The 24,389-nt window shown below is 45.6% G+C and overlaps 1 protein-coding gene across 2 annotated transcripts in view; it reads right to left on the minus strand.

Annotated features, from left to right (window-relative positions):
* The window catches only part of LOC141092403 (EF-hand calcium-binding domain-containing protein 6-like), a 266,005-nt gene that overhangs the window by 29,448 nt on the left and 212,168 nt on the right, over nt 1-24,389 (minus strand). For both annotated transcript variants that reach the window (XM_073578531.1, XM_073578540.1), the window contains 3 exons: nt 17,898-18,141; nt 16,465-16,637; nt 7,200-7,362 (listed from right to left, as the gene is read on the minus strand). In XM_073578531.1, the coding sequence (XP_073434632.1) occupies nt 7,200-7,362; nt 16,465-16,637; nt 17,898-18,141 (580 nt within the window). The remainder of the gene's footprint in view (nt 1-7,199; nt 7,363-16,464; nt 16,638-17,897; nt 18,142-24,389) is intronic.

Consider the following 24,389-nt stretch of genomic DNA (forward strand, 5'->3'; position numbering starts at 1 on the left):
ATGCAGTTACTGACAGCTCAGCCGTCCAATCCGGGGCGTGCTGAAGCTGTCAGTACTGTGATTGACAGCATGGCAATCCAGTCTGGTTCAGGGGCGTGCTGAGCTGTCAGTGTGTTTATTGACAGCTTGACTAGCCAATCTGTAACTGGGAGGCGTCGGCTGACTCAGGTGTTCACTATCCCAGGTAATTGCCATGCCTACTTAACTGAGCAGCTTCTCCCAGATCCCTGCCAGACATACATTCATCTTGTGAGTTTTGTGCTTTGTGCTTTTCCGTGCTTTAAGTTCTATATGCTTGATCTGTTGCCTGACCTTGGACTTCGTTCTGACCATCCGCCTGTTTAACCCCTTCATCTCTGATCCGTTATCCTTCCGGTACTCTGACCTTGGAACGTTACCTGACTACGCTTTTGTCTCTTCCTTCTGTTTATGACGTACCCTCCTGGCTTCTGACCTTGGTCTCCTTGACCACTCTGACTCACGCCTTGGCCGTGAAAAGTGACTAGCATTGCAGTTTTCTCCTACATTCAGAGGTCCCGTTAGGGCTTATGTCCAAACCCCCCACAAAACAGAATTTGGGTGTATGCTCTGACAGGGCAATTGACTATAAAGGTGCACAAGGAGTCACTGTGTGCTCTGTAATGCACCATTTTGGGCCTTATGCGCCTATTGGAGGCAGACACCAAGATGTCGTCTAATGCATCTTGAACGTAGGAGAAACCGCTGTGTGAAAGGTCCTTTAATAAAAGGCTATGTTCTCACCTATGTTGTTATTTCTGATGTTGTGTTACACCAGTAGAACATTGAAAACAACATCACGGAATGACAAACGCCATTGACTACTATGCAATCCATTCGGTCATGGTTTCGTTTTATCGTACAAAATAGCATGTTACAATACTCTGGCATTTTTGTGAGAGACTACAAAAAGAGGCTTCAGCACAGAATCAGTTCGAAAGCTAATGGTCATTTTACACAAGCAAATATCTGCTATAACAAGAACCAATTTATACAAGTCCATCTGTGTTCATTTGAAGACCTGTTCACAAAGGCCAACACAAACTTTAGGGGGGACAGAACAATCGTTAATAGGATTTTTTTGCCCCCATGTACCATGAATATTAGTGTCAACATATCCCCAAGGGAAATGTTCCAGACATTATTTTTTTATGGACATATCAAATCATCTGACAGATGGGCACTTTGTTGCTCGGCGGCTGGTTGGCGACATGTTTACATAGAGCAATGATTGTGAGCTAGCGCTGGTTCACCAATCAGCCATGTAAAATCACTTCTAGTCATTCACTGGCAACTGCATCATGAACACTGATAGAAGTAGTAAAACATGAAGCATCTAGCGGAAGATTTACTATAAATGTACAGAAATAAGAGCAAGATCAATCCTGTCGGTTTGGGAACCATTCAATTCCTATCAATTAACTACAAAAACGGCAAATATGAATCATAAGGCTGATGATGTTCTATTTTCAGGAACACGTAATCACTAACATATAGCACTGCTTACTTAAATCTGACAATTTACAATCTGTCTAAAGTCTGATATAAAGGTTGGGATACATCGCCTAAAAGGGTATTCCTATCTTGGACATTTAAAACGTAGCTATAATTTTAATTTTTATTAAATAATAATGTAGAGCAAACTATTTTAATAATCTTTCAAATAAGGGTGGGGGCGGAGCCTACACTGCATGCGCGCTCCTGGCTGGATTCGGTGCACTGTTTGTGTTAGGAACGGCGGAACGCACTAAATAAAAATAAATAATAAAGTGCGTTCGCCGCTCGGGGTCCACCGTGCAGTAGGTGTTACACCGCTGCTAGGTAATGGCAGATGCACAATATGGCGGTATATCGCGCACGGATTGAACGTCACCCAAGTAAAAGCAATCTCTATTTTCTCACAGAGATATCAGCAGAGGTAAACACAAAAGGCTGAGCCTGTTAGTGTCACAGGACTCAGGTAAATGCACACACGGTATCAGGTCACAGGAGCAGGACCCAAGACCGAGGATCTGCATCCGTCTAGACCTACTGTGCATGCGGCATCGCTACTGCGGACGCCAAAGAGGACTGCAACTGCAGCGTGGCGTAGAACACTGCGCTAGTCGACAAAGCAAGGAAGCAGGCGCAATGTCGGACGCTAGCACTGTGGATGATGCTGTAGTGGCTTGAGGCCTGCCACGCGCTGGCGCTGACTCTAATCTAAGTCCCTGTACACATTCGTAATATCAAAGGAAGGGGATCTTAATGAGTCATTCGCAGGTTCATACATCCATCATCATTCACACAGTAGCAACTAGAGACTATACTAGCGCATGGTCGAACGGTCATGCGCGCTTTTTAAACCCGGGACCTTTCGGAAGCTTACAGATCTCCGAGATGGACCAATGAGATCTGGAGCAGGACCTGGGCACATGACTCCCGATCTCCAATGGGAGATCGTCTCGTGAGCATGCCCAGTAGAAGAACAGAGGGACTTATTCTCTGGAGCGATCTGCTGCAAAGCAATCTCCTCTGCGGTAGATAGACAGCAGGAGACCGCAGAATGTGAGGCTCTGGCTTCCTGCAGAGCAGATGCAGAAACCTGATGCCTAACAGTTTGTCAGTGCATCAGCAGGTTACCTCAGCCTTCCACAAAGCTGAGCTCTGTCAGCTGTTAGCTGTCCACACACTGTTCTTCTGCCTGTCAGCTCGTTCCTGTGCGCTCCAGCACACCTAGACCATCGCTGGAGAAGTCGAGTTTGCAATGTGAGCCAGGGCTGTTTTACTCTGTGTTTGGAGGTTCTGAGGGTGAGGGGCGCTACTTGGTCAAGGGTGCTTCTGATAGTGTCATTGTAGTGATGTACAGCCAGATCAGGACAGGAAAAAGGGGAGATTGGGGACAGTAATGAGTGTAGGGAGTCTGAAAGTGTATGAGGGTTAATGGCTTGTAGATTTATGAATGTGTGATAGGTAGGAGTATGCTGGGGTGGACGAGGATTTGTGAGCGTGAAGGAGAGAATGTTGTGGCTAGAGAGGGGAAGCGGTGAGTTATTTAGGTAGGAGATTGAACAGAGCCGGACAAAGACCTCGTCAAGGGTGTTACCGTCTTTACGTGTCTCAGAGGTTGAGAGCTGTGAGAGACTGAGAGAAGTGGTTAGTGATAGAAGCTGGGATGCATATGTGGAAGTGGGGCTGTTAATGGGGGTGTTGAAGTCTCCTATAAGGGTTTGGGAGTTCTGAGGACATGAAGTGCGGCAGCCAGGCTGAGAAGTGGTCAAGGAAGTGGGTGGGTGAGCCTGGGGGTCAGTATATGACCACTACTCTGAGGGAGAGGGGAAGGAAAGCCTGATGGTGTGGACCTCAAGAGAAGGGAATGAGAGTGATGGAACTGGGAGGGATGACCTGGAAAGTACATTGTGGGGACAGTAGTATGCCGACTCCACCACAAAGTCTGTTTGTGGGTCTCGAGGAATGAGTGATTTGTAAGCCACCATGGGAAAGGGCAGCAGAGGAGACAGCGTCAGAATCCTGGGTCCAGGTTTCGGTGAGGGCCAACAGATTGAGAGAGTTGTTCAGAAAGTAATTGTGCAGGAAAGGAAGTTTGTTACATACAGACCGAGGATTTCAGAGGGCACAATTGAAAGAGGGAGATGAGGGAATGCAAGTAATATTAATAAGATTAGTATGGTTTCGATATGAGGTAGGGTAGGGGTTGAGGTTGGGGGATGCTGGACCAGGGTTGGGATAGATGTCCCCGAAATCAGTAGGAAGATAAAGAGCAAGTAGTTATTGGAATGGTAAGAATTTTCTTTTCTGCGATGTGTATGGGCAAGATGGGCTGAGTTTTTTTTTCAGGAAGGTGAGGAGTGCATGGGAGCTGTACATGGGAGAGGAAAGTATAGAGGGGCTGATGTGTAGGAGTCGTGATAGAGGAGGGATGGGACGGTGAATGTGAATGGCAAGGGAACACAGGAGGAAAGAAATAAAGCACATGGATAAAAAGGAGTTCAAAGTGTGATTTACCTGACTCCTGCCCTGACTAACTGCCATGGAATAACTGCTTTTGCTTGATGCTTAGCTAATGCGATGCTTTGCTGAATGTGTGCGACCCTACACAAGGGTGTACCCATTAGAATGTTGCTAAATTTATAGGCCCCAATACAGGGACAGGAGAGAGGGATTGTGGGAGCTGTGTGTTATAAATTAGCAACAGCTGCTCAACACATCCTGGTGTGGATTAGATGATCAAAGACGCTAATTCTGATTACATCTTTATGCTATAGCACCTCTCCCATTATAACATCTACAGTGATCCCCCCTCATGGATATACAACAGTAAGTACTGAGAACAATGTAATGGATGATTTATAGCAAAGGAGTTGAATGAAATGGTTACCAGTACAAAATGCTTGCTGACATAGAATAGAACACATGCAGGATGGATCGTCAGTGCAGGAGGAGGATAGAAGGAGCAGTGTGATAAACACTGAAGAGAAGTGCCAATGTTACTGGGCTCCTTCTGACTTCTCAGCTGATTGTCCTGTGTACCTGTGCCATACAATGAGGAAAACTGCTGATTTAATGAATACACAGGAACCAGCTGACAAGGCAGAAGGAGTTGTGTGCTGACAACAAGAGCTGACAGAGCTCAGCACTGTGCCAAAGACTGAAGTAACCGGCTGATGCACTGACATACAGTGCATGGGATTCAGCCAGGAGCACGCACATGTAGGCTTCGACTCCACTCCTAAGTTAAGTTCACATTTGCATATATGTGTGCAGCATATCATCTGCATGCACAAACGTATGCCAAAACGCATGCTAACGCAACATTTTTTTATCCTCATCAGCTTACGCATGATGCCAAAAAAAGCTGCGTGTGCATGCGTTTGTGATATTTATGCGCATGCGTTCGATAGGATAATGCTTTTCCAGGAGAATTTCCTTGACACAAGCCACGTCCAATGGGCGTGTCTCATGGAAATTCTGTATATAGACCCTTGTACAGATGAAATCCTCAACTTTTGCTGCTGTATCAAGCTGCAAGATGGATCCTGGCATGGAAAGCTTATATCGTAATCTGGATTTGTATTTGAAATTGGCTGTTGCCTTTTGCTGTGGCTTGTGAAGAAGAAAGAAGAGAAAGACGGAGAAGACGTCATCGTCACTACTGGCAACCCCACATTGTTGAAGTCCGAGAGAGCCGTGGAGCCTACCACTCATACACCGAGCTGCAAGCAAACCCTGCGTGCAAGTTTTTAGACTACACGAGGATGTTGGAACAGAGCTTCGATGACTTGCTGCTACGTGTCCGAGGATCCATCACCAGGCAGGACACACAACTAAGTCAAGCAATGCCTGCTGAAGAACATCTGTTGACTAAGGTACCTAATTTTGAAAAAGAAACACCTATCAATAATATTATTTTCTGTTCTGCAGATTCCTGTCTACCGAAGAGACCTTATCATCTCTACATTTTCAATTCCGCATTGGAGTGTCCACCCTTTCTGGGATTGTTGGAGACACCTGCCGTGTTTTATGTGACGTTCTGTGTGAGAAATTTCTCCCCCAATCCACAACTGAACTCTCTCTGGAAAATTCTGCAAAAGTCCAGTACATTTGTAATTTTCCTAACTGTTTTGGGGATGTGGATAGCAAACACAATAGGATTAGGAAACCTGCTGGAAGTGGATCCGAGTATTTCAATTACAAAAAATATTTTTCTATTGTTCTCATAGCGATTGCAGATGCTTACTTGTAGATTTGTCGCCATGGACTTTGGCGCCTTTGGACAAGGAAATGACTCACAAACTTTCAAAAACTCTGACATAAGCCAACGTTTGAATGGGAATAATTTCAATTTTCCACAGCCACGACCTCTTCCAAACTCTGAAGGACCGCCAATGAGGCATTTCAAATGTGTGCCAACCTCATAAAACCGTACTCAAGTCAGGACTTGAATCACACCAAAAGGATTTACAACTACAGACTGTCAAGGGCACGAAGAACTGTGGAGTGTGCCTTTGGATTGTTGGTATCTAAATGGCGAATTTTGGGAACAGCCATCAAATTAAAAATTGAGACAATTGATGAGGTTGTGAAAGCGTGTGTTGCTCTGCTCAATTACATCCTAGTGAAAGAGTGACACCACTTAGAACTTGAGGAACCTGTTATTACCACATTGCAGGATTACCAAGATCACCTTCTGAGGACTACAGTGTAAGATGCCCAAATAAGGTATAAATTTGCTGCCTACTTTGTTTCGGATATTGGATGGGTGGCATTGCAAGACGAAATGGTTTAAACCGCTAATAAGTAAAATGTACCTGTAATGTTTGCTGACTTTAATACTACCACCTTCACTGTAACTTTAATACTAAACACCTTGACTGTAACACCTGTTAATACTTCACTCAACAACACACACGTTTAAATAAAGAGATAAAGAAAACATAGGGAGACAGGGATTGTGAAAAAAAAATAATTTTTATTAACAAAAATAAAAACAATGTTTAATTTAACACTTCCTGGACCTGCTCATTCTGAAGTACACATGCGTATCGAACACATGCGCACAGATGTCCTTGCGTACAAATGCGTTCCCATAGACAGTAATGCGTTATTTTGACGCACTTCATCAGCACTTATCCGCATGCACATGGCTGCGCATATTTGATGCCTCAAAAAATGCAACATGTTGCGTTCGCCGCACACCGCGAAACAACGCATGCGTACACCATGTAAAAGATATGTACACATGACGCATTGGGATCTATGCAGATCAAACACTGCGCACAGATACGCAAATGTGAAAACGGCCTTAGAAAGCCGTGTATTCAGTGTGTGGAGCTCAATATGGATTTTCTTCAGAAACAGAATAGGGGGACATCTTCCAGAAGGTTTTTGAAACATTTTCTTATGGATTTCGATTATAAGGAATATTTGAAAGATTATTAGAATCATTTGCTCTACATTATTAATTAATAAAAATTAAAATGACAGTTACACTTTAAGGCTTATCTATAGGTAATGTCATAAGTATACAGCTCACATCAATCAACCAGCTGCTTTTGTAACTTGAGAGGCTCCTAAAAGTGCATTAGACTGATGAACACAGCACATTGACTTCCTTACTATACAGCTCTAACTACATCGCCCTCTATGAGACACAACTGCAGTGGCTTTGGGTAAGAATTTACCTTCTTGCGCATCCTGGACGTCAGCAATCCCAGGTGAGTATCATGATTTTCAGCTAGATCTGCCTCTGACTGTGAACTCTGCATAACAGCTTCCATATTGGATTTAGTCTTCAAAGCTTGCCGGTGGGGCACAAAAGGTTTTAGGAATTCAATGTAGGAAATGCTAAAGATGGGATAAATGAAGGAAAACATTTTTGACAGTTAGAGTGATCAATGAGTGGAACAGGCTGCCACGAGAAGTGGTGAGTTCTCCTTCAATGGAAGTCTTCAAACAGAGGCTGGACAGACATCTGACTGGGATGATTTAGCGAATCCTGCTTTGAGCAGGGGGTTGGACCAGATGGCCCAGGAGGTCCCTTCCAACTCTACGATTCTATGATTCTATGATTCTATGATTCTATGAAATCATTTGAAATATTAGTACATATCTTCATAAATATGTCTATATACAGAATGTATGCCACTGTGCTGGGATCCTCTATAACGTATAAACTGAATGCTGTGTTAAAACAATATGGATAAAGCCCAAGACATTCTGCTCTGCACATGGCATTTGGATTTCTAGGAAATGTCCTGCATCAATCAAGAGTCCACTACAGTGGCTTTATTAGTAACATCTGATTTTATGTATATGTTGGGCGGCATACCTAAGACTTTTCAAAGAGGGCTTTTTCTATATTGGCTCGAACAAGACATGCATCAAAAAGAAGAAATGTCTGGAGAAGCAGAAAAAGTAGAAAAAAAACGTTAATTGTAATAATCTGAGAATCCATCAGTGAGCTCATTCTGTAAGTGGGATTGCAAAGCATTTATTTTTCTTTTTATAAACTCCCCTGTGCTAATGGCCACAGACCACATCGAAGTTGCATTCATATATCAGCTAAGAAGAGCTAAAGAAAAGGCAGATAAGAGCATTAAAACATTGCTTCAGAATGAGCTCACTGATGGTACTCTGTTAACTCATTCTGCAGACAGCAGTCAGTGATACACAGTGCAACACTGAGGCTATAGTAGATAAACTGCACAAAATGTTTAAACAAGCACTCCTCTTCATTTTTTTTACTCCCTAAACATGTGTAACCGTAAATATAGTGTAGTGTCAGTATGTTAATATACTCACCGTGTTCTCCGGTATCCAGCTCCATTCACACTGCATTCTGTGGCTTTTAAAATGTAATTCATGGGGCCTCATAAAGAGGCTCCATATACTTTTGTTGTAAGGCAGACTTTCTCACGTATAAATCCCAGTGTGATCTGGAGAGTAGTAATTGCTGTTGTGCAGGGCCAGTTTTAGACAAAGTGGGGCCCTGGGCAAAAGTGGGGCCTCAAATGCTGATATATTGCACCATTACACAAAAACATTTTGGTTGCTCTTACATGTGCTGAGTCCAGGCCCCTAAACGAGCATTATCAACAATATTGCAGTTGCTTGACGCTTGTTTCCCAGCCTCTTGACACTGGCTGAGGAAGAATGATGGGTACAGAACAATCACTAGTAGATCAATTTGCTCCCATACAATATCATGTTATCAGCAGCATATCTACAGTTTTCACCGGCGATGTGCTGCTGAGAACAATGATTTTTTGTTCCGGCATAAACAATCCAATCACTCGATAGATAGGCAGAATTATACTATTAGCATAATACATTCCATAGTCCTCCACATATTGTAAGGCACCCCATAGTCCTACATATAGTATAATGTGCCCCATAGTCCTTCATATAGTACAATGTGCCCCATATCCCTCCATATAGTATAATACACTCCCCATAGTCCTCCATATAGTATAATACACTCCTCTTAGTACTCCATATAGCATAATACACTCCTCATAGTCCAATACACTCCCCATAGTCCTCCATATAGTATAATACTCTCCCTATATCCTCCCTATAGTATAATGCACTACCCATAGTTCTCAATATAAATGTCACGGGGGCTTAGTTCAACTAAGGCTGAAATACCCGGGGCCCCTGTGGTGTCCCTTTACTAGGGGAAACCCTGTCTGACCCTCAACCCAGGGTTTTTGCTGAAGGTGCAAATGCCTGAGCCTCCGACCTTTCCTTATCTCCTGCTCAGCCCTGCACTTAACCCTCCACCCTCCACCCAGTGAGAAGTCACCACCAAAGCTCCCACACAAATAATGACAGACAGGGAGAACTTAAACTGCACTGCGCCGCACACACACGGGAATAAACAGTAATGTGAACAGGGCACAACTAAACACAAATATGGGAAGGAGAAAGGATAACGACGGATCATACGACACCAGATATGAATCTCTCTCTCTTGAACACCTCCACTCCAGACCGGAACCACTTGGTATGAAACACAAGCTATAATCGGCGATGCCCATAGGCCAGCATGACTATTTAAAGACCGTGGGCGTGACTAACCATCCAACCTGGTCTCCAGCAGGATTAACCCCCGAGAGCCTGAAGATCAGGCCGGCGCCACTGAGGCTATAGTGGCTGGAGGTGGAACTACCTCTGCCTGCCGGATGCTGTGGTGTGAACAGCGTCCGACATGACAGTACCCCGTCTTCTACGAGGGACCCCAGGGCCCTCAAGACTCATAGGACCCGGCTTGTCCGGATGACGACGGTGAAAAGAACTGACCAGCCGATCCGCATGTATGTCTGAGGCTGGAACCCAAGACCTCTCCTCTGGACCATACCCCCGCCAGTGCACCAAATACTGAAGAGTACGGCGTACTACTCGAGAGTCCACTACCTTGGCGACCTCGAACTCTAACTCGCCATCCACCATGACTGGAGGTGGCATCGGCATTGTGTCCACAGAGCCTACCACCTTTTTCAATAAAGCCCTGTGAAACACGTTGTGTATCTTGTACACTGCGGGAAGTTCCAACCGATAAGCCACTGGGTTAATGATGGCAGAAATCCTAAAAGGCCCAATAAACCTTGGACCCAGTTTTAAAGAAGGGATTTTGAGTTTTATGTTCTTCGTAGCTAACCACACCCATTCACCCACACACAGGTCCGGACCTGGCACGCGTCTACTGTCAGCCACCCGTTTGTACCTGGCACTCATGCTCAAACAACGCTGTTTCACCCGCCTCCAGACTGATGACAATTGGGCTCCTAGCTGATCCTCCTCCGGGACACCCCCGGAGTCACCCTGACGTAAGGTACAAAACTGAGGATGTTGACCGTACACACAAAAGAATGGAGACTCTCCTGATGACTCTTGGCGGTGATTATTTAATGCGAATTCGGCCAGAGGAAGGAAAGTAGACCACTCCTCCTGGTTGTCGGACACAAAGCATCGTAAATACTGTTCTAGATTTTGGTTCATGCGCTCAGTTTGTCCATTAGACTGTGGATGAAACGCCGATGAATGTGACAACTTGATCCCCAACCTTGAGCAAAAAGCTTTCCAAAACCTCGCCACAAATTGCGTACCCCTATCAGATACTATGTCAGACGGTACTCCGTGGAGTCTGACCACCTCCTTCACAAATACCTGAGCCAACGTCTTAGCATTGGGCAAAGAGGACAACGCCACAAAATGCGCCATCTTTGAAAAACGGTCAACCACCACCAGGATGACCGTGTTCCCTGCCGAGGCTGGCAAGTCAGTGATAAAATCCATGGAGATTTCTGTCCATGGCCTATTGGGTACCCCCAGAGGCTGTAGCGTGCCAGCAGGACGGGTTCGGGGTGACTTAGCCCTAGCGCACGTGATGCAAGCTGCCACGTACGAGACCACGTCCTGCCGGATTTTGGGCCACCAGAAACGACGCGATACCAGCTCTAAGGTGCCCTTCACCCCTGGGTGACCAGCCAGTACCGAATCGTGGTGTTCCTTCAACACCTTAGGCCGAAGATGCAGGGGTACAAATGATTTGTTGGCGGGAAGTCCTGGTGGTACCTCCTCTTGGGCCTCGGCAATCTCCGCCTCTACCTCAGTCGTGAGAGCCGAGACCACTACCCCTTTCTGGAGGATGGGTACCGGCTCTTCCCGAGGTTCTCCCCCCGGAAAACACCTAGACAAAGCATCCGCCTTGGTGTTTTTAGCCCCGGGACGGTACGTCACAAGAAAATTGAAACGAGTAAAAAACAATGCCCAGCGAGCCTGCCTAGGAGACAGACGCTTGGCCGACTCCAGGTAGAGCAGATTCTTATGGTCGGTGATAACTGTGACCTGGTGAGCCGCCCCCTCCAAGAAGTGTCGCCATTCCTCAAAAGCCAGTTTGATGGCCAACAACTCCCTGTTGCCGATATCATAATTCCGTTCGGCCGGCGACAACTTCTTGGAGAAGTAGGCGCATGGATGCATCTCGCTCAAGGACGAGCCTTGAGACAGTACTGCCCCCACTCCCACCTCCGACGCATCAACCTCTACCACAAAAGGTTTAGACACGTCTGGTTGCACCAGAATGGGGGCTGAAGCAAAACTATTCTTCAGACGCTCAAATGCACGTATAGCCACCTCAGGCCAGTTCGCCAGATCGGCACCCTTTTTTGTCATGTCCGTGAGCGGTTTGGCGACAGTCGAAAAGTGTTTTATAAATTTCCTATAATAATTCGCAAACCCAAGGAACCGCTGGAGTGCTTTCAGACTCTCCGGCCTCTCCCATTGCAACACCGCTTGCACCTTAGCGGTGTCCATTTTAAAACCAGCTGCGGACACAATATATCCCAAAAAGGGCAACTCCTGGACAAAAAATAAACATTTTTCCAGCTTAGCATAGAGCTGGTTCTCCCGGAGCAACTGTAACACCTGCCTAACATGCTGCAAATGAGTGTCCCGATCGCTAGAATAAATGAGGATATCATCCAGGTATACAATCACAAATCTCCCCAGGACATGAGCAAAGACATCATTAATAAAATGTTGGAAAACGGCAGGCGCGGTGGTCAACCCAAACGGCATAACCAGACTCTCAAAATGACCCTCAGGAGTGTTAAACGCCGTCTTCCACCCATCCCCCTGACGGACCCTTATGAGGTTATACGCCCCCCTGAGGTCCAGCTTGGAAAACCATTTTGCCCCCGCTACCTGGTTGAACAAATCCGGGATCAACGGCATTGGGTAGGGATCACGGATAGTAATCTGGTTTAACTCTCGGAAATCCAGACACGGGCGTAACCCCCCATCTTTCTTCTTAATGAAGAAAAACCCCGCGGCTACAGGCGAGGACGAAGGCCAGATGTGACCTTTGCTCAGACTCTCCGCGATGTAGTCTTTCAGAGCTTGTCTCTCAGGACCAGAAATATTAAACATCCTGGCCTTAGGTAATTTGGCCCCGGGTTTTAACCTAATAGCACAGTCATAGGCTCTATGTGGAGGCAGTTCTGAGCAACCCTTCTCAGAGAAAACATCCGCGAAATCCTGCAAAGCCTCCGGCAGGCTGGGCGTCACGGCGGACACACATGTGGCCAAGCAATTGTCTTGGCAGAAACCACTCCATTGTACTATGTCCTGAGTTTTCCAATCAATTACCGGGTTGTGCCTGGACAGCCATGGAAAACCCAGGACCATTTGAGCTGGGAGATTACGGAGGACCCTACATGTAACCGACTCAGAATGTAGGACCCCAATGTGGAGTTTCACCTCTGCCACAAACTCAGTAATCTCCCCTTGAGGGAGGGGAACAGCATTAATGGTCACCACCTGTATGGGGTGAGGAAGTTTTTCAATCTTAAACCCGGCGGTGTGTGCAAACTCCTCATCTATGAGATTGGTGGCGGAACCGCTATCCACAAACACTGATATAGGTAGCTCTCTGCCGGCGACAATAACCTTGGCAGGGAGCATACATTGAGATACCATCATGGAGGATATGCATACGCTCAGTTGGGTCTCCTCCATACCCTCTGAGCTTAACAGTTTTCCGCCGGTGTGACCCTCTTAGGTAGTACCGGGCAAACGTTAACATAATGACCACCTTTACCACAGTAGAAACATGCTCCGGACTTCCGGACTCCCGGAGCGCGAGGCCGAACCTGTGCCACGCCAGCAATCTGCATAGGTTCAGGGGACTCATCTACTTCAACCACACCTGCACCTCTGTTTTCCCCCAGAGGTAGCGTCTCCTGTGCCCCCTGACGAAAACGGCGATCAATACGTATCACCAAACTCATGGCAGACTCCAATGATGCCGGAGTCTCATACATCAGGAGGGCTTGTTTCACCCTCCCTGATACCCCATGAATAAACTGGCTCCGCAGTGCTGGGTCATTCCACTGTGTGTCTACAGCCCAGCGGCGAAATTCCGAACAATAGTCTTCTGCCAAGCGCTCCCCCTGGCGGAGGGCGCGGATTTTAGATTCCGCTAGAGCCAGTCGGTCAGGGTCATCATAAATGAGCCCGAGGGCAGAAAAAACATTATCGACCGAATGAAATGTAGCAGAGTCAGGTGGTAGGGAAAATGCCCATGCTTGGGGGTCACCACTCAGTAATGACAACACCAGCCCTACTCGCTGGGCCTCATTACCTGAGGATATTGGCCGCATGCGGAAGTATAATTTGCAGGCCTCCCGAAATACGACAAATTTGCTGCGATCGCCTGAAAATCGTTCTGGCAGCGGAAACTTCGGCTCTGCACCGATACCTGCAGATGCCGTTTGCACCTTTGCTACTACCAGGCCCTGCTGCTGAACTGCCCCATTCAACTCGGAGACCTGTATGGACAGCGCCGCCAACTGGCGGGTTATGGAATCTAATGGATCCATGGACTCCTGAAAAAATGTGGGCCGATTATAATGTCACGGGGGCTTAGTTCAACTAAGGCTGAAATACCCGGGGCCCCTGTGGTGTCCCTTTACTAGGGGAAACCCTGTCTGACCCTCAACCCAGGGTTTTTGCTGAAGGTGCAAATGCCTGAGCCTCCGACCTTTCCTTATATCCTGCTCAGCCCTGCACTTAACCCTCCACCCTCCACCCAGTGAGAAGTCACCACCAAAGCTCCCACACAAATAATGACAGACAGGGAGAACTTAAACTGCACTGCGCCGCACACACACGGGAATAAACAGTAATGTGAACAGGGCACAACTAAACACAAATATGGGAAGGAGAAAGGATAACGACGGATCATACGACACCAGATATGAATCTCTCTCTCTTGAACACCTCCACTCCAGACCGGAACCACTTGGTATGAAACACAAGCTATAATCGGCGACGCCCATAGGCCAGCATGACTATTTAAAGACCGTGGGCGTGACTAACCATCCAACCTGGTCTCCAGCAGGATTAACCCCCGAGAGCCTGACGATCAGGCCGGCGCCACTGAAGCTATAGTGGCTGGAGGTGGAACTACCTCTGCCTGCCGGATGCTGTGGTGTGAACAGCGTCCGACATGACAATAGTATAATGGATTCCCTATAGTCTTCAATACTGTATAATGCAGGTCCCATACATCTAGTATAATGCAATACCAATAGTCCCTGATATAGCCCCAATATAGTATAATTCCGCCCCCATATAGCACATATAGTATAATACACTGCATAATCCTCAATAGAGTATTATGCATCTGTCCCATAGAATAAAATGCAGACCCCCCTCAGAGCATATTGCAGCCCCCCTCATAGAGTATAATGTAGCCACCTCATGGAGTATAATTTAGCCCCCTCAGAGTATAATGCAGACCCCTTCAGAACATAATGCAACCCCACTCAGAGCATAATGAAGCCCTCTCTGAGCATAATACAGTCCCCCTCATAGAGTAAAATGCAGCTACCTCATAAAGTATAATGCAGCTTCCTCATAGAGTATAATGTATTCCCCTCATAGAGCATAATGCAGCCCCCCACATAGAGTATAATGCAGGCTCCTTAGAATGTAATGCAGCCCACTCATAGAGTATAATGCAGCCCCCCCACATAGAGTTATTGCAGCCCTCCACATAGAGTATAATGAAGTCCACTTAGAGAGAATAATGCAGCCCCCTCTAAGAGTATAATGCAGCCACCTTATAGAGTATGAAGCAGCCCCCTCAGAGTATAATGAAGGATCCATAGAGTATAATACAGACCCCCTCAGAGCATAATGCAACCCCACTCTGAGCATAATGAAGCACCCTCAAAGCATAATACAGCCCCCACATAGAACATAATGCGACCCCTGTAGGGTATAATGCATTCCCCTCATAGAGCATAATGCAGCCCCCCACATAGAGTATAACACAGCCCCAAATAGAGTATAATGCAGCCCCCTTGAAGAGTATAATATAACCATCTCAGAGTATAATGCAGCCCCCTCATAGAATATAATGTAGTAATCTCTTAGAGTATAAAGCAGGCCCCACACAGAGTATAATGCAGCCCCCTTCATACAGTATAATGCAGTCCCCCACACAGAGTATAATGCAGCCCCCCACATAGGGTATAATGCAGCCCCCCACATAGAATATAATGTAGCCACACACACATACACAGTATAATGCAACCCTACAGTCCTACACACATGCGCACACACAGTATAATGCAGCCCCACAGTACTGCAGTATTAAAAAAAATAAATAAATACAATACTTACCTCTCCCCGTTCCCCCTGCTGCTCTGGCTTCTACAGAATGTCTCAGCAGCTCCATTGTCGGCACAGCGTGGCACACAATGAAGTGACGCCGTCGCGTGCCCGCTGCGCCAGAGGCAGTGGGGGAGTGATGGGAGACGGATTGTCATCTGACGCTCTCTCCTCCATCATTGCTTTCAACGGTATTGGCATGGCATCTTGCTATTAGCGGCACTCCACTGACTGGGGGCTCCTGAAGTAGTGGTGGCCCTAGGAAGATGCCTAGTCTGCCTGCCTCTAATGTCAGCCCTGCCATTGTGCAACTCTGAATCGGAGCAGAACGGGGCTGGATACCAGAGAAGATGGCGACCAGTGAGTGAATTAACACACTGACACAACAATTACACTAACATTTACGTAGGTTTAGGGAATAAAAAAGGAACAGGGACACTACATTAATGAAACCCAACCACACAAAATACTTTACCCTCAAGCACTTGCAACCAAGTAACAAAGTTGCCCCTTAACGTATCATATTCCTTTAAATTAATCTAAGCTGTCTTTACTTTGAAAATATATTTGGGGATTTCTCCCTCAACATTCTCTACTCTTTCCAGTGAGGTTTATAAACTTTTTTACAACTGTCTGATAAATATAAAATTCCAATTCATCCTGAATTAAATAAATTGTACTGTTTGCACATTGAATCAATACGATATGGCCACATCTATATGTAAATTGTAAAATGATTATTGACATAAATTTGTGAAAACTCACCGGCCATCGCCATTAGATTGAAACTTCTTTGATAACATTCCACGTTCATAATCATTCAAATGTATGCAAAGTTCAGATAACAGATCTTTAAATTCCTCCTTGCTGACAAATCCTGTTTGATAAGGGTCAAGATCTTCAAATTCTCTGTGGAGGTCATCCCACAAATATTCCACCTAAAATATATGTATAAACAGACATGCGCCTTACCATAAATGAATAATGTAGAATATATATGTATATATTGTAAGAAGGCAGGAGGTAAGGTCCTGGATGGTATGGATGGTAGGTATGTGTTACTGAGATGGTTTTTATCCTGACTGAATTTTGGGTTCATGATTTAGGAAGACCCAAAAGAGCCTACTCTTATGCACGCAGGTGGCGCACGTGGTTCGTGGACCCACGTTGCCACAGGGCCAGGCTTGCCTAGGAGGTGGGTAGCTAAGCAGCTATCTGGTGTTCACTGGAGCTCCTGATAGTGGAGTCAAGCTTGAGCTGCAGATAGCTGCTAGGTAGCACTCCTAGGATGATTCGAAGACTGATAGGACAGTTCGGAAACACAAAATACTCGGATAGGCACTTAGATACTGGTTCAGGTACCGCCAGAGTTTCAGGGTTCAGGACTGGCCACACAAAGACCAGGGACTACAGGTTCAGGACTGGTTGCTTAAGGACTAGGGCTTTCTGGTTCAGGACTGGCTGCACAAGGACCAGGGACTTCGGGTTCAGAACACTGGCCACACCAAGACCAGGGGACCTTTAAACTCACTAGTTGTACCATTAGTACATTAATGACACTCATTGCTTTTGCACCTCCCTATTGGGGAGGGTGCCCTTTATACAAGATACCTCCCATCTAATGGGATGCGCCTAGTGGCTGGGAAGGTGAGTATGTAGTCATCCCTGCATGGAGGAGAGCCATGTGGGGGGGGGAGGCCGGCAGTAGCGTTACACTTGGGTGGGAAGGGTCGCTCCCACACTCTAGTTCACAGATATCTTATCTAATAAAATGCACCTAGTCTAGCTCAGGTGGTAGTAATGTGCAGAGGCTGGAGAAATAGCTGGTGGATAGTCTGTATTGCAGCCTGAGAGGTTCCTGTAATACCAAGTTGGTGAGATCGTTTGATTGACTTTGCCTTAAGGTTGTTTCATTGTAAAGTCTATGAAAGACAATAAATTTGATTCTGTTTTGATATAAAAACCCTGTGCTGTTATGTTACTAATAGTCAAAATGAACTACGCATTGCGCTATGTACCATATATGTCTCTCATCGCCTCTACAGTGATCACTGACTGTCTTTATGTTTTGACTTCTTGGACTCTGGAGTTGGGTTCCCTCATATACTACAGCAGTTAACCATGGTTTTCCACATGTTGTATCTTCATTTTAGAATTACCCTTTACTGTTAATGATAGTGATAATTAACACTCTTTACCTTAGCACGGACGTTATCTATCAGAATGTCAGAGTCACAGTTCAGTTTTTTAGACCGGATCCAAAAATCTCCATCTCCTTTCTTTGGCGGGCAGATCTTTGCATTTGGATAGCATGCTGATTTGGGGGAGTATCTGAAATGTCTCACAAACTCCAGGAAGTCAAGAGTTTTGTCTTGGTTAGTGATAAATGTGCTCCAAAGTCTGCGGATCTCTCCTCGAGTAACTCCAGGCTGGATATCAAATCTTCAAGTTAAAAAGAAACATACATTAATAATTGTACATGTTGTAGTAATGTCTAAAAGGATATAAAATAGGCCATGCATGGATGTAATACCTAGCTATTTATAGCAGTAATCTAGAATATTTGACATTAAAACTTGCATATCCTAATGTATATATTATCTAGTTTCCTTAGACTAAATACTGTCTAAATTGAATATCACTGTGCTAGCCTTTACTTCCTGAAAACAAATGAAAAAACTATTTAGATACATTTGCTACTTAGAGGAATCGTATTCTTTTAAGGCTCTGTTCACATGTCCACTGGTTATTTCTGTTTTGGGCTCTGTTTTGGGATGACAAAACTGGAAATAAAATGAAATAACCACAGGATTTATTAATTCTGTTTTACTGCAATCCAGTTGCAATTTGTACTTTGGAAGGATAACAAAACATAGTCTGCACAACATTTTTGTACAGTCAAAAAGAGGGATAGCAACTGGATCCATTTTCTTTACATTGAAGTCTTGGGGAAATGGATGACAAGGGATGGTCATCCTTTTCTAGATCAATTTTTAAGCACTACGAATGTCCAGAACACTAGAGGTGTCCATAGACACCTCTAGCAACACAGGATACATTACAAATTAAAGATAAAAAGGACGCAGAGTGATTACAACTGGACAAATGAACAGAGCCAATTAAAATATTAAAACTGTGATAATGTGTCTTACTAGATCAAAACCCTTATTTACCTGGATGACATCATCATCTACTCTGACAACTTTAAGGAGCATCTCCTCAGGTTGGAACAGGTGTTGGAATGGGTTCAGAAGCATGGACTGAAGATAAAGCCCTGACAGTGCAAATTGTTTCAGAGGGATATTGACTATCTGGGACACACAGTCTTCAACATATATCCTACCATGGAGAAAGTAGCTGCTGTTCAAAAATGGCATACGTCCACAAAACTGAGGAGGCTGAGAGCATTCCTGGCACTGTCCGGGTACTATCGTAAGATCATCAAGAACTTCGCCAAAACTGTGGCACCATTGTGTAAAGAGGAAGACCAGTCTGCAAGTACCTGTATTGAGGCGGGTCCAGAACTGCTGAGTCTGCATCCCCTATTTCCTGGGGGAAGGAATAGGGGACTGGACAGGCCCCATGACCGAGGAAGAGGGGGCATGTTTAGAGAGAGAGCCCAGACGGAACCTGAGGTAAAATGCGCGTGAAGTGCTGATATAGTCTTTTGAAGCCTAGCGACTTCAGGGCCTGTTTTTCCTATCAGTCGGTTGGCTCATTTTGATAGGGTTTTTGCGGATGACAGACAGCAGCTTTCCTATCCTGTCCTATGTAGTTAGCTTGGGCCCCATCATTTGCTCAAACTATCTTTCTATCTGTGTTAGTGTTTTCATCTTGCTTCACCGTCATTATATGTTGGGGGCTGCCTTTTGCTTTGGGGTCTGCTCTGGGGCAGTTTAGTTTTTCCCCTTTCTGTCTTTAGGCTATATAGTTCTCCGGCTGTGATCGAGGGGTCTAGGGCACCGTAGGAACCCCCCACGGCTACTGCTAGTTGTTGTGGATAGGTTCAGCGGTCTGCAATCCGATAGCTGCCAACCTCTCTGGTTTTTCTGGACATAGCTGGTATTTTGTTTTTTCCTCCTTCGGTGACTCATCATAACAGAATCACCAGCCATACCGCAGATCCTAGGGTACTCAATAGCAGGAGAGAATTGTAGAAAGAAAAAAAAAAGGAAAAAAAAAAAGTGTCAGAATTTTTTTTTTTTTTTTTATGTGCATATTTTTTCCTCTATATCTCTGAGGCCGTAGGAGGAATTTTTCTCTCAATGGAGATGAAGCAATTGTCTGATCGTGTGGAGCAGCTCGCTGCTGAAGTGCGGGGAATTTCCGCATATCTTGCTCATTCACATGCTGCTGAATCAAAGATTCCTACTCCTGATGTATTTTTGGGGGATCGGTCTATATTCTTGAATTTCAAGAATAATTGTAAATTATTTTTTGCCTTGAAGCCTAACTCGTCGGGGAACTCCGCGCAGCAGGTTAAAATTGTCATCTCTTTGCTGCGCGGCGATCCCCAGGATTGGGCGTTTTCTTTGAAACCTGATAATCCTATTCTGAATAATGTGAACGCATTTTTTCAAGCCTTGGGGTTGTTGTATGATGAACCTAATGCTATTGATCAGGCTGAAAAGACCCTGTTGGCATTAAGCCAGGGTCGGGATTCGGCAGAGTTGTACTGTCAAAAATTCCGAAAGTGGGCGGTCCTTACTACCTGGAATGATGGTGCCTTGGCAGCCCTCTTTCGGAAGGGTTTGTCAGAAGCCGTAAAAGATACTATGGTGGGATTTCCTGTTCCCTCTGGTCTTGACGATTCTATTTCATTAGCCATTCAGGTGGATCGGCGTTTACGTGAACGCAAAACTACACGAGAGATGTTGCCACCTGTTGAACAAATGTCTGAACCTATGCAATGTGATAGAGTTTTGTCTAGGGCGCAACGTCAGGAGTTCAGAAGGCGTAATAAGCTGTGTTTTTTTTGTGGAGATGCCTCGCATATTATTTCTGTCTGCCCTAAACGAGAGAAACGTTGTGCACACACGTTTTCTGTGGGTGGTGTTCAACCCAAGTTTCTTCTGGCAATTACTCTGATCTGCTCCCTGTCCACATTTTCCGCCAAGGCTTTTGTGGATTCAGGAGCAGCTCTTAACCTAATGGACTTGGATTTTGCTAAACGTTGTGGATTTCCTATGACACCTCTGCGGACGCCTATCCCTTTGAGGGGTATTGATGCTACTCCTTTGGCGAAGAATAAACCTCAGTTTTGGACCCAGGTGGTAATGCGGGTCGCCCCAGACCATCAAGAAAATTGCAGATTTTTGGTGTTGCATAATTTCCATGATACCATTGTTCTGGGGTTTCCCTGGTTGCAAATTCATAATCCAGTTCTGGATTGGAAATCTTTGTCTGTGGTGAGTTGGGGTTGTCGGTGTGCCCTTAGTGATGCTCCTGTTTTCTCCACCTCTCCCCAGTCGCATGATGTTCCTGACTATTTGGCTGACTTTTATGATGTATTTAGTGAGAATGAGTCTGCGTCTTTGCCTCCTCATAGGAGTTATGACTGTGCAATTGAGCTGAACCCGGGGTGTAAATTCCCCAAGGGTCGGCTTTTCAATTTATCTGTACCCGAGCACGAGGCTATGCGATCCTATATTAAGGAGGCATTGGAGAAGGGTCATATTAGACCATCCTCTTCACCCTTAGGTGCTGGGTTTTTTTTCGTGGCTAAAAAGGATGGTTCTTTAAGGCCTTGTATTGATTATCGTGCCCTCAAAAAAATTACTGTTAAATATCAGTATCCGTTACCCCTGATTTCGGATCTATTCTCCAGAGTTAAAGGTGCTTGCTGGTTTACCAAGCTTGACCTCAGGGGGGCGTATAATCTTATTCGCATTAAGCATGGGGATGAATGGAAGACGGCGTTTAATACTCCGGAGGGACATTTTGAGTACCTGGTGATGCCTTTTGGGCTCACTAATGCCCCTTCTGTCTTCCAGTGCTTCATGAACGATATATTCCGAGACTTTGTGGATAAATTTTTGATTATCTATCTGGATGATATTTTGATCTTCTCCAAGAATTGGGACTCTCATGTGGAACATGTTCGGACTGTGTTCCGGATTTTGAGGGAGAATTCCCTGTATGTCAAGGGATCGAAATGCCTTTTTGGGGTACAGAGGATTTCATTTTTGGGATTTATTTTGTCTCCGTCAACTATTGAAATGGACCCGGCCAAGGTACAGGCCATTTATGATTGGGTTCAGCCCACTTCTTTGAAGGCCCTCCAGAAGTTTTTGGGTTTTGCTAATTTTTATCGGAAATTTATAGCTAATTTTTCTGGTATTGCCAAGCCATTGACGGATTTGACTAGGAAGGGTGCTGATGTGCTGATTTGGTCTCCGGAGGCTGTTTCTTCCTTTCAGGAGCTGAAGCGAAGATTCACTTCTGCTCCGGTTTTGCGGCAACCTGATGTCTCACTCCCATTTCAGGTGGAGGTGGACGCTTCTGAGATTGGTGCAGGAGCGGTGTTGTCCCAAAAAGATCCTGTGACATCTAAAATGAATCCTTGTGCTTTCTTTTCCCGAAAGTTCTCCCCATCCGAACGTAACTATGATGTGGGGAATCGGGAACTGTTAGCCATGAAATGGGCATTTGAGGAGTGGAGACATTGGTTGGAGGGAGCCAAACACCAAGTCGTGGTCCTTACTGACCACAAGAATTTGATTTACCTGGAGTCGGCCAAGCGCTTGAATCCTAGACAGGCTAGGTGGGCCTTGTTTTTCACACGTTTTGATTTTGTGGTCTCTTTTCTTCCAGGCACTAAGAATGTCAAGGCAGACGCCCTCTCTAGGAGTTTCCTTGCTGATTCTCCTGTTGTGACTAAGCCTGCTACCATCTTAGGCGAGGGGGTAGTTCTTTCTGCCATCTCGCCCGATTTGAGACGTGCTCTGGAAGAGTTTCAGGAGGACAAACCTGAGCGTTGTCCCAGTGGAAAGTTGTATGTTCCTGACCAGTGGAGGAAGAGAGTGATGTCTGAAGTTCATTGCTCTGCATTGGCTGGTCATCCAGGTATTTTTGGTACTAAAGATCTGGTGAGTCGGTCTTTTTGGTGGCCCTCCTTGTCTCATGATGTCAGGAATTTTGTGCAGTCCTGTGGGACTTGCTCCCGGTCTAAACCTTGTTCTCGCTCTAGTGGCTTGTTGATGCCTTTGCCGGTGCCCAAGAGGCCATGGACCCATATTTCAATGGATTTTATCTCTGATATGCCTGTCTCTCAGAGAATGACTGTTATTTGGGTGATTTGTGATAGATTCTCTAAGATGGTCCATCTTGTACCACTCCCTAAGTTGCCATCTTCCTCTGAGTTGGTGCCCTTGTTTTTGCAACAGGTGGTTCGCTTGCACGGGCTTCCTGAGAACATTGTATCTGACAGAGGAGTTCAGTTTGTATCTAGATTTTGGAGGACTTTCTGTTCCAAGCTGGGAATTCAGTTGTCCTTCTCCTCTGCGTTTCACCCTCAGACCAATGGGCAGACGGAGAGAACAAACCAGACTTTGGAGTCGTATTTGAGATGTTTTATTTCTGCCGATCAGGATGATTGGGTTTCATTTTTGCCCTTGGCCGAATTTGCTTTAAATAATAGAGCTAGTTCTGCCACTTTGATGTCACCTTTTTTTTGTAACTTTGGTTTTCACCCTCGATTTTCTTCAGGGCAGGTGGAGCCTTCTGCCTGCCCAGGTGTTGACACTGTGGTGGAGAGAATGCACCAGATCTGGGACCAAGTAGTGGATAAGTTGTCTCTCTCCCAGGAAAAGGCCCAGCGGTTTTCCAACCGGCGTAGGACCGTTGGTCCCCAGTTTAAGGTGGGTGATATGGTTTGGTTGTCATCAAAAAATATCGCTATGAAGGTGGCTTCTCCTAAGTTTAAGCCTAGATTTATTGGACCTTACAAGATTTTGGAGATTATTAATCCGGTCTCTTTTCGGTTGGCTCTTCCTGTCACATTTAAAATTCATAATGTGTTTCATAAGTCCTTGTTGAAGAGGTTTGTTGAACCAGTAGTTCCTGTGGTGGTACCTCCTGACCCTATATTGGTTGAAGATAACATGGAATATGAGGTAGAGAAGATACTGGATTCCCGTCTGGCTAGACGGAGACTCCAGTATTTGGTTAAGTGGAAGGGTTATGGTCAGGAGGATAATTCCTGGGTCTCTGCCTCTGATATTCATGCCGAAAGATTGGTGCGTGCCTTTCATCGGGCTCACCCGGATCGCCCTGGTGGCATGGATGAGGGTTCGGTGACCCCTCCTCAAGGGGGAGGTACTGTTGTGAGTTCATTTTTCCCTTCACCATTGAGGTCTGATGAACTCCCTCCTCTGGTGAAGGAAGGTAGTGAGGCTGATTACCAAACACATGGGCAGCTAGATGATGACTGGGTGGCTGGAATTGAGGACTGGATATAAGGCTGCCGACGCCCTTCTTCCTGGCTGGTGATTTTCCTGCTGGATGCTTGGAGACCAGTCTGATTCCTGCATCTCAAAGCTAAGTTTTTCTGCTCTTCTTTGTACTCTTCAGTTTGGTTTTTGTTTTGCCTTGTTTTTTGGGAGTTCTGCCATCCCCGGACGGGGGTGAGCTGAACTCCATTTTTGTCTCTGATCTATTGATATTTTGCTTCAGAATATACCTGAGTGCTG

The sequence above is a fragment of the Dendrobates tinctorius genome, unplaced genomic scaffold (assembly GCF_039654945.1).
Source record: "Dendrobates tinctorius isolate UK_male_01 unplaced genomic scaffold, ASM3965494v1 ptg000008l, whole genome shotgun sequence".
Taxonomy (NCBI): domain Eukaryota; kingdom Metazoa; phylum Chordata; class Amphibia; order Anura; family Dendrobatidae; genus Dendrobates; species Dendrobates tinctorius.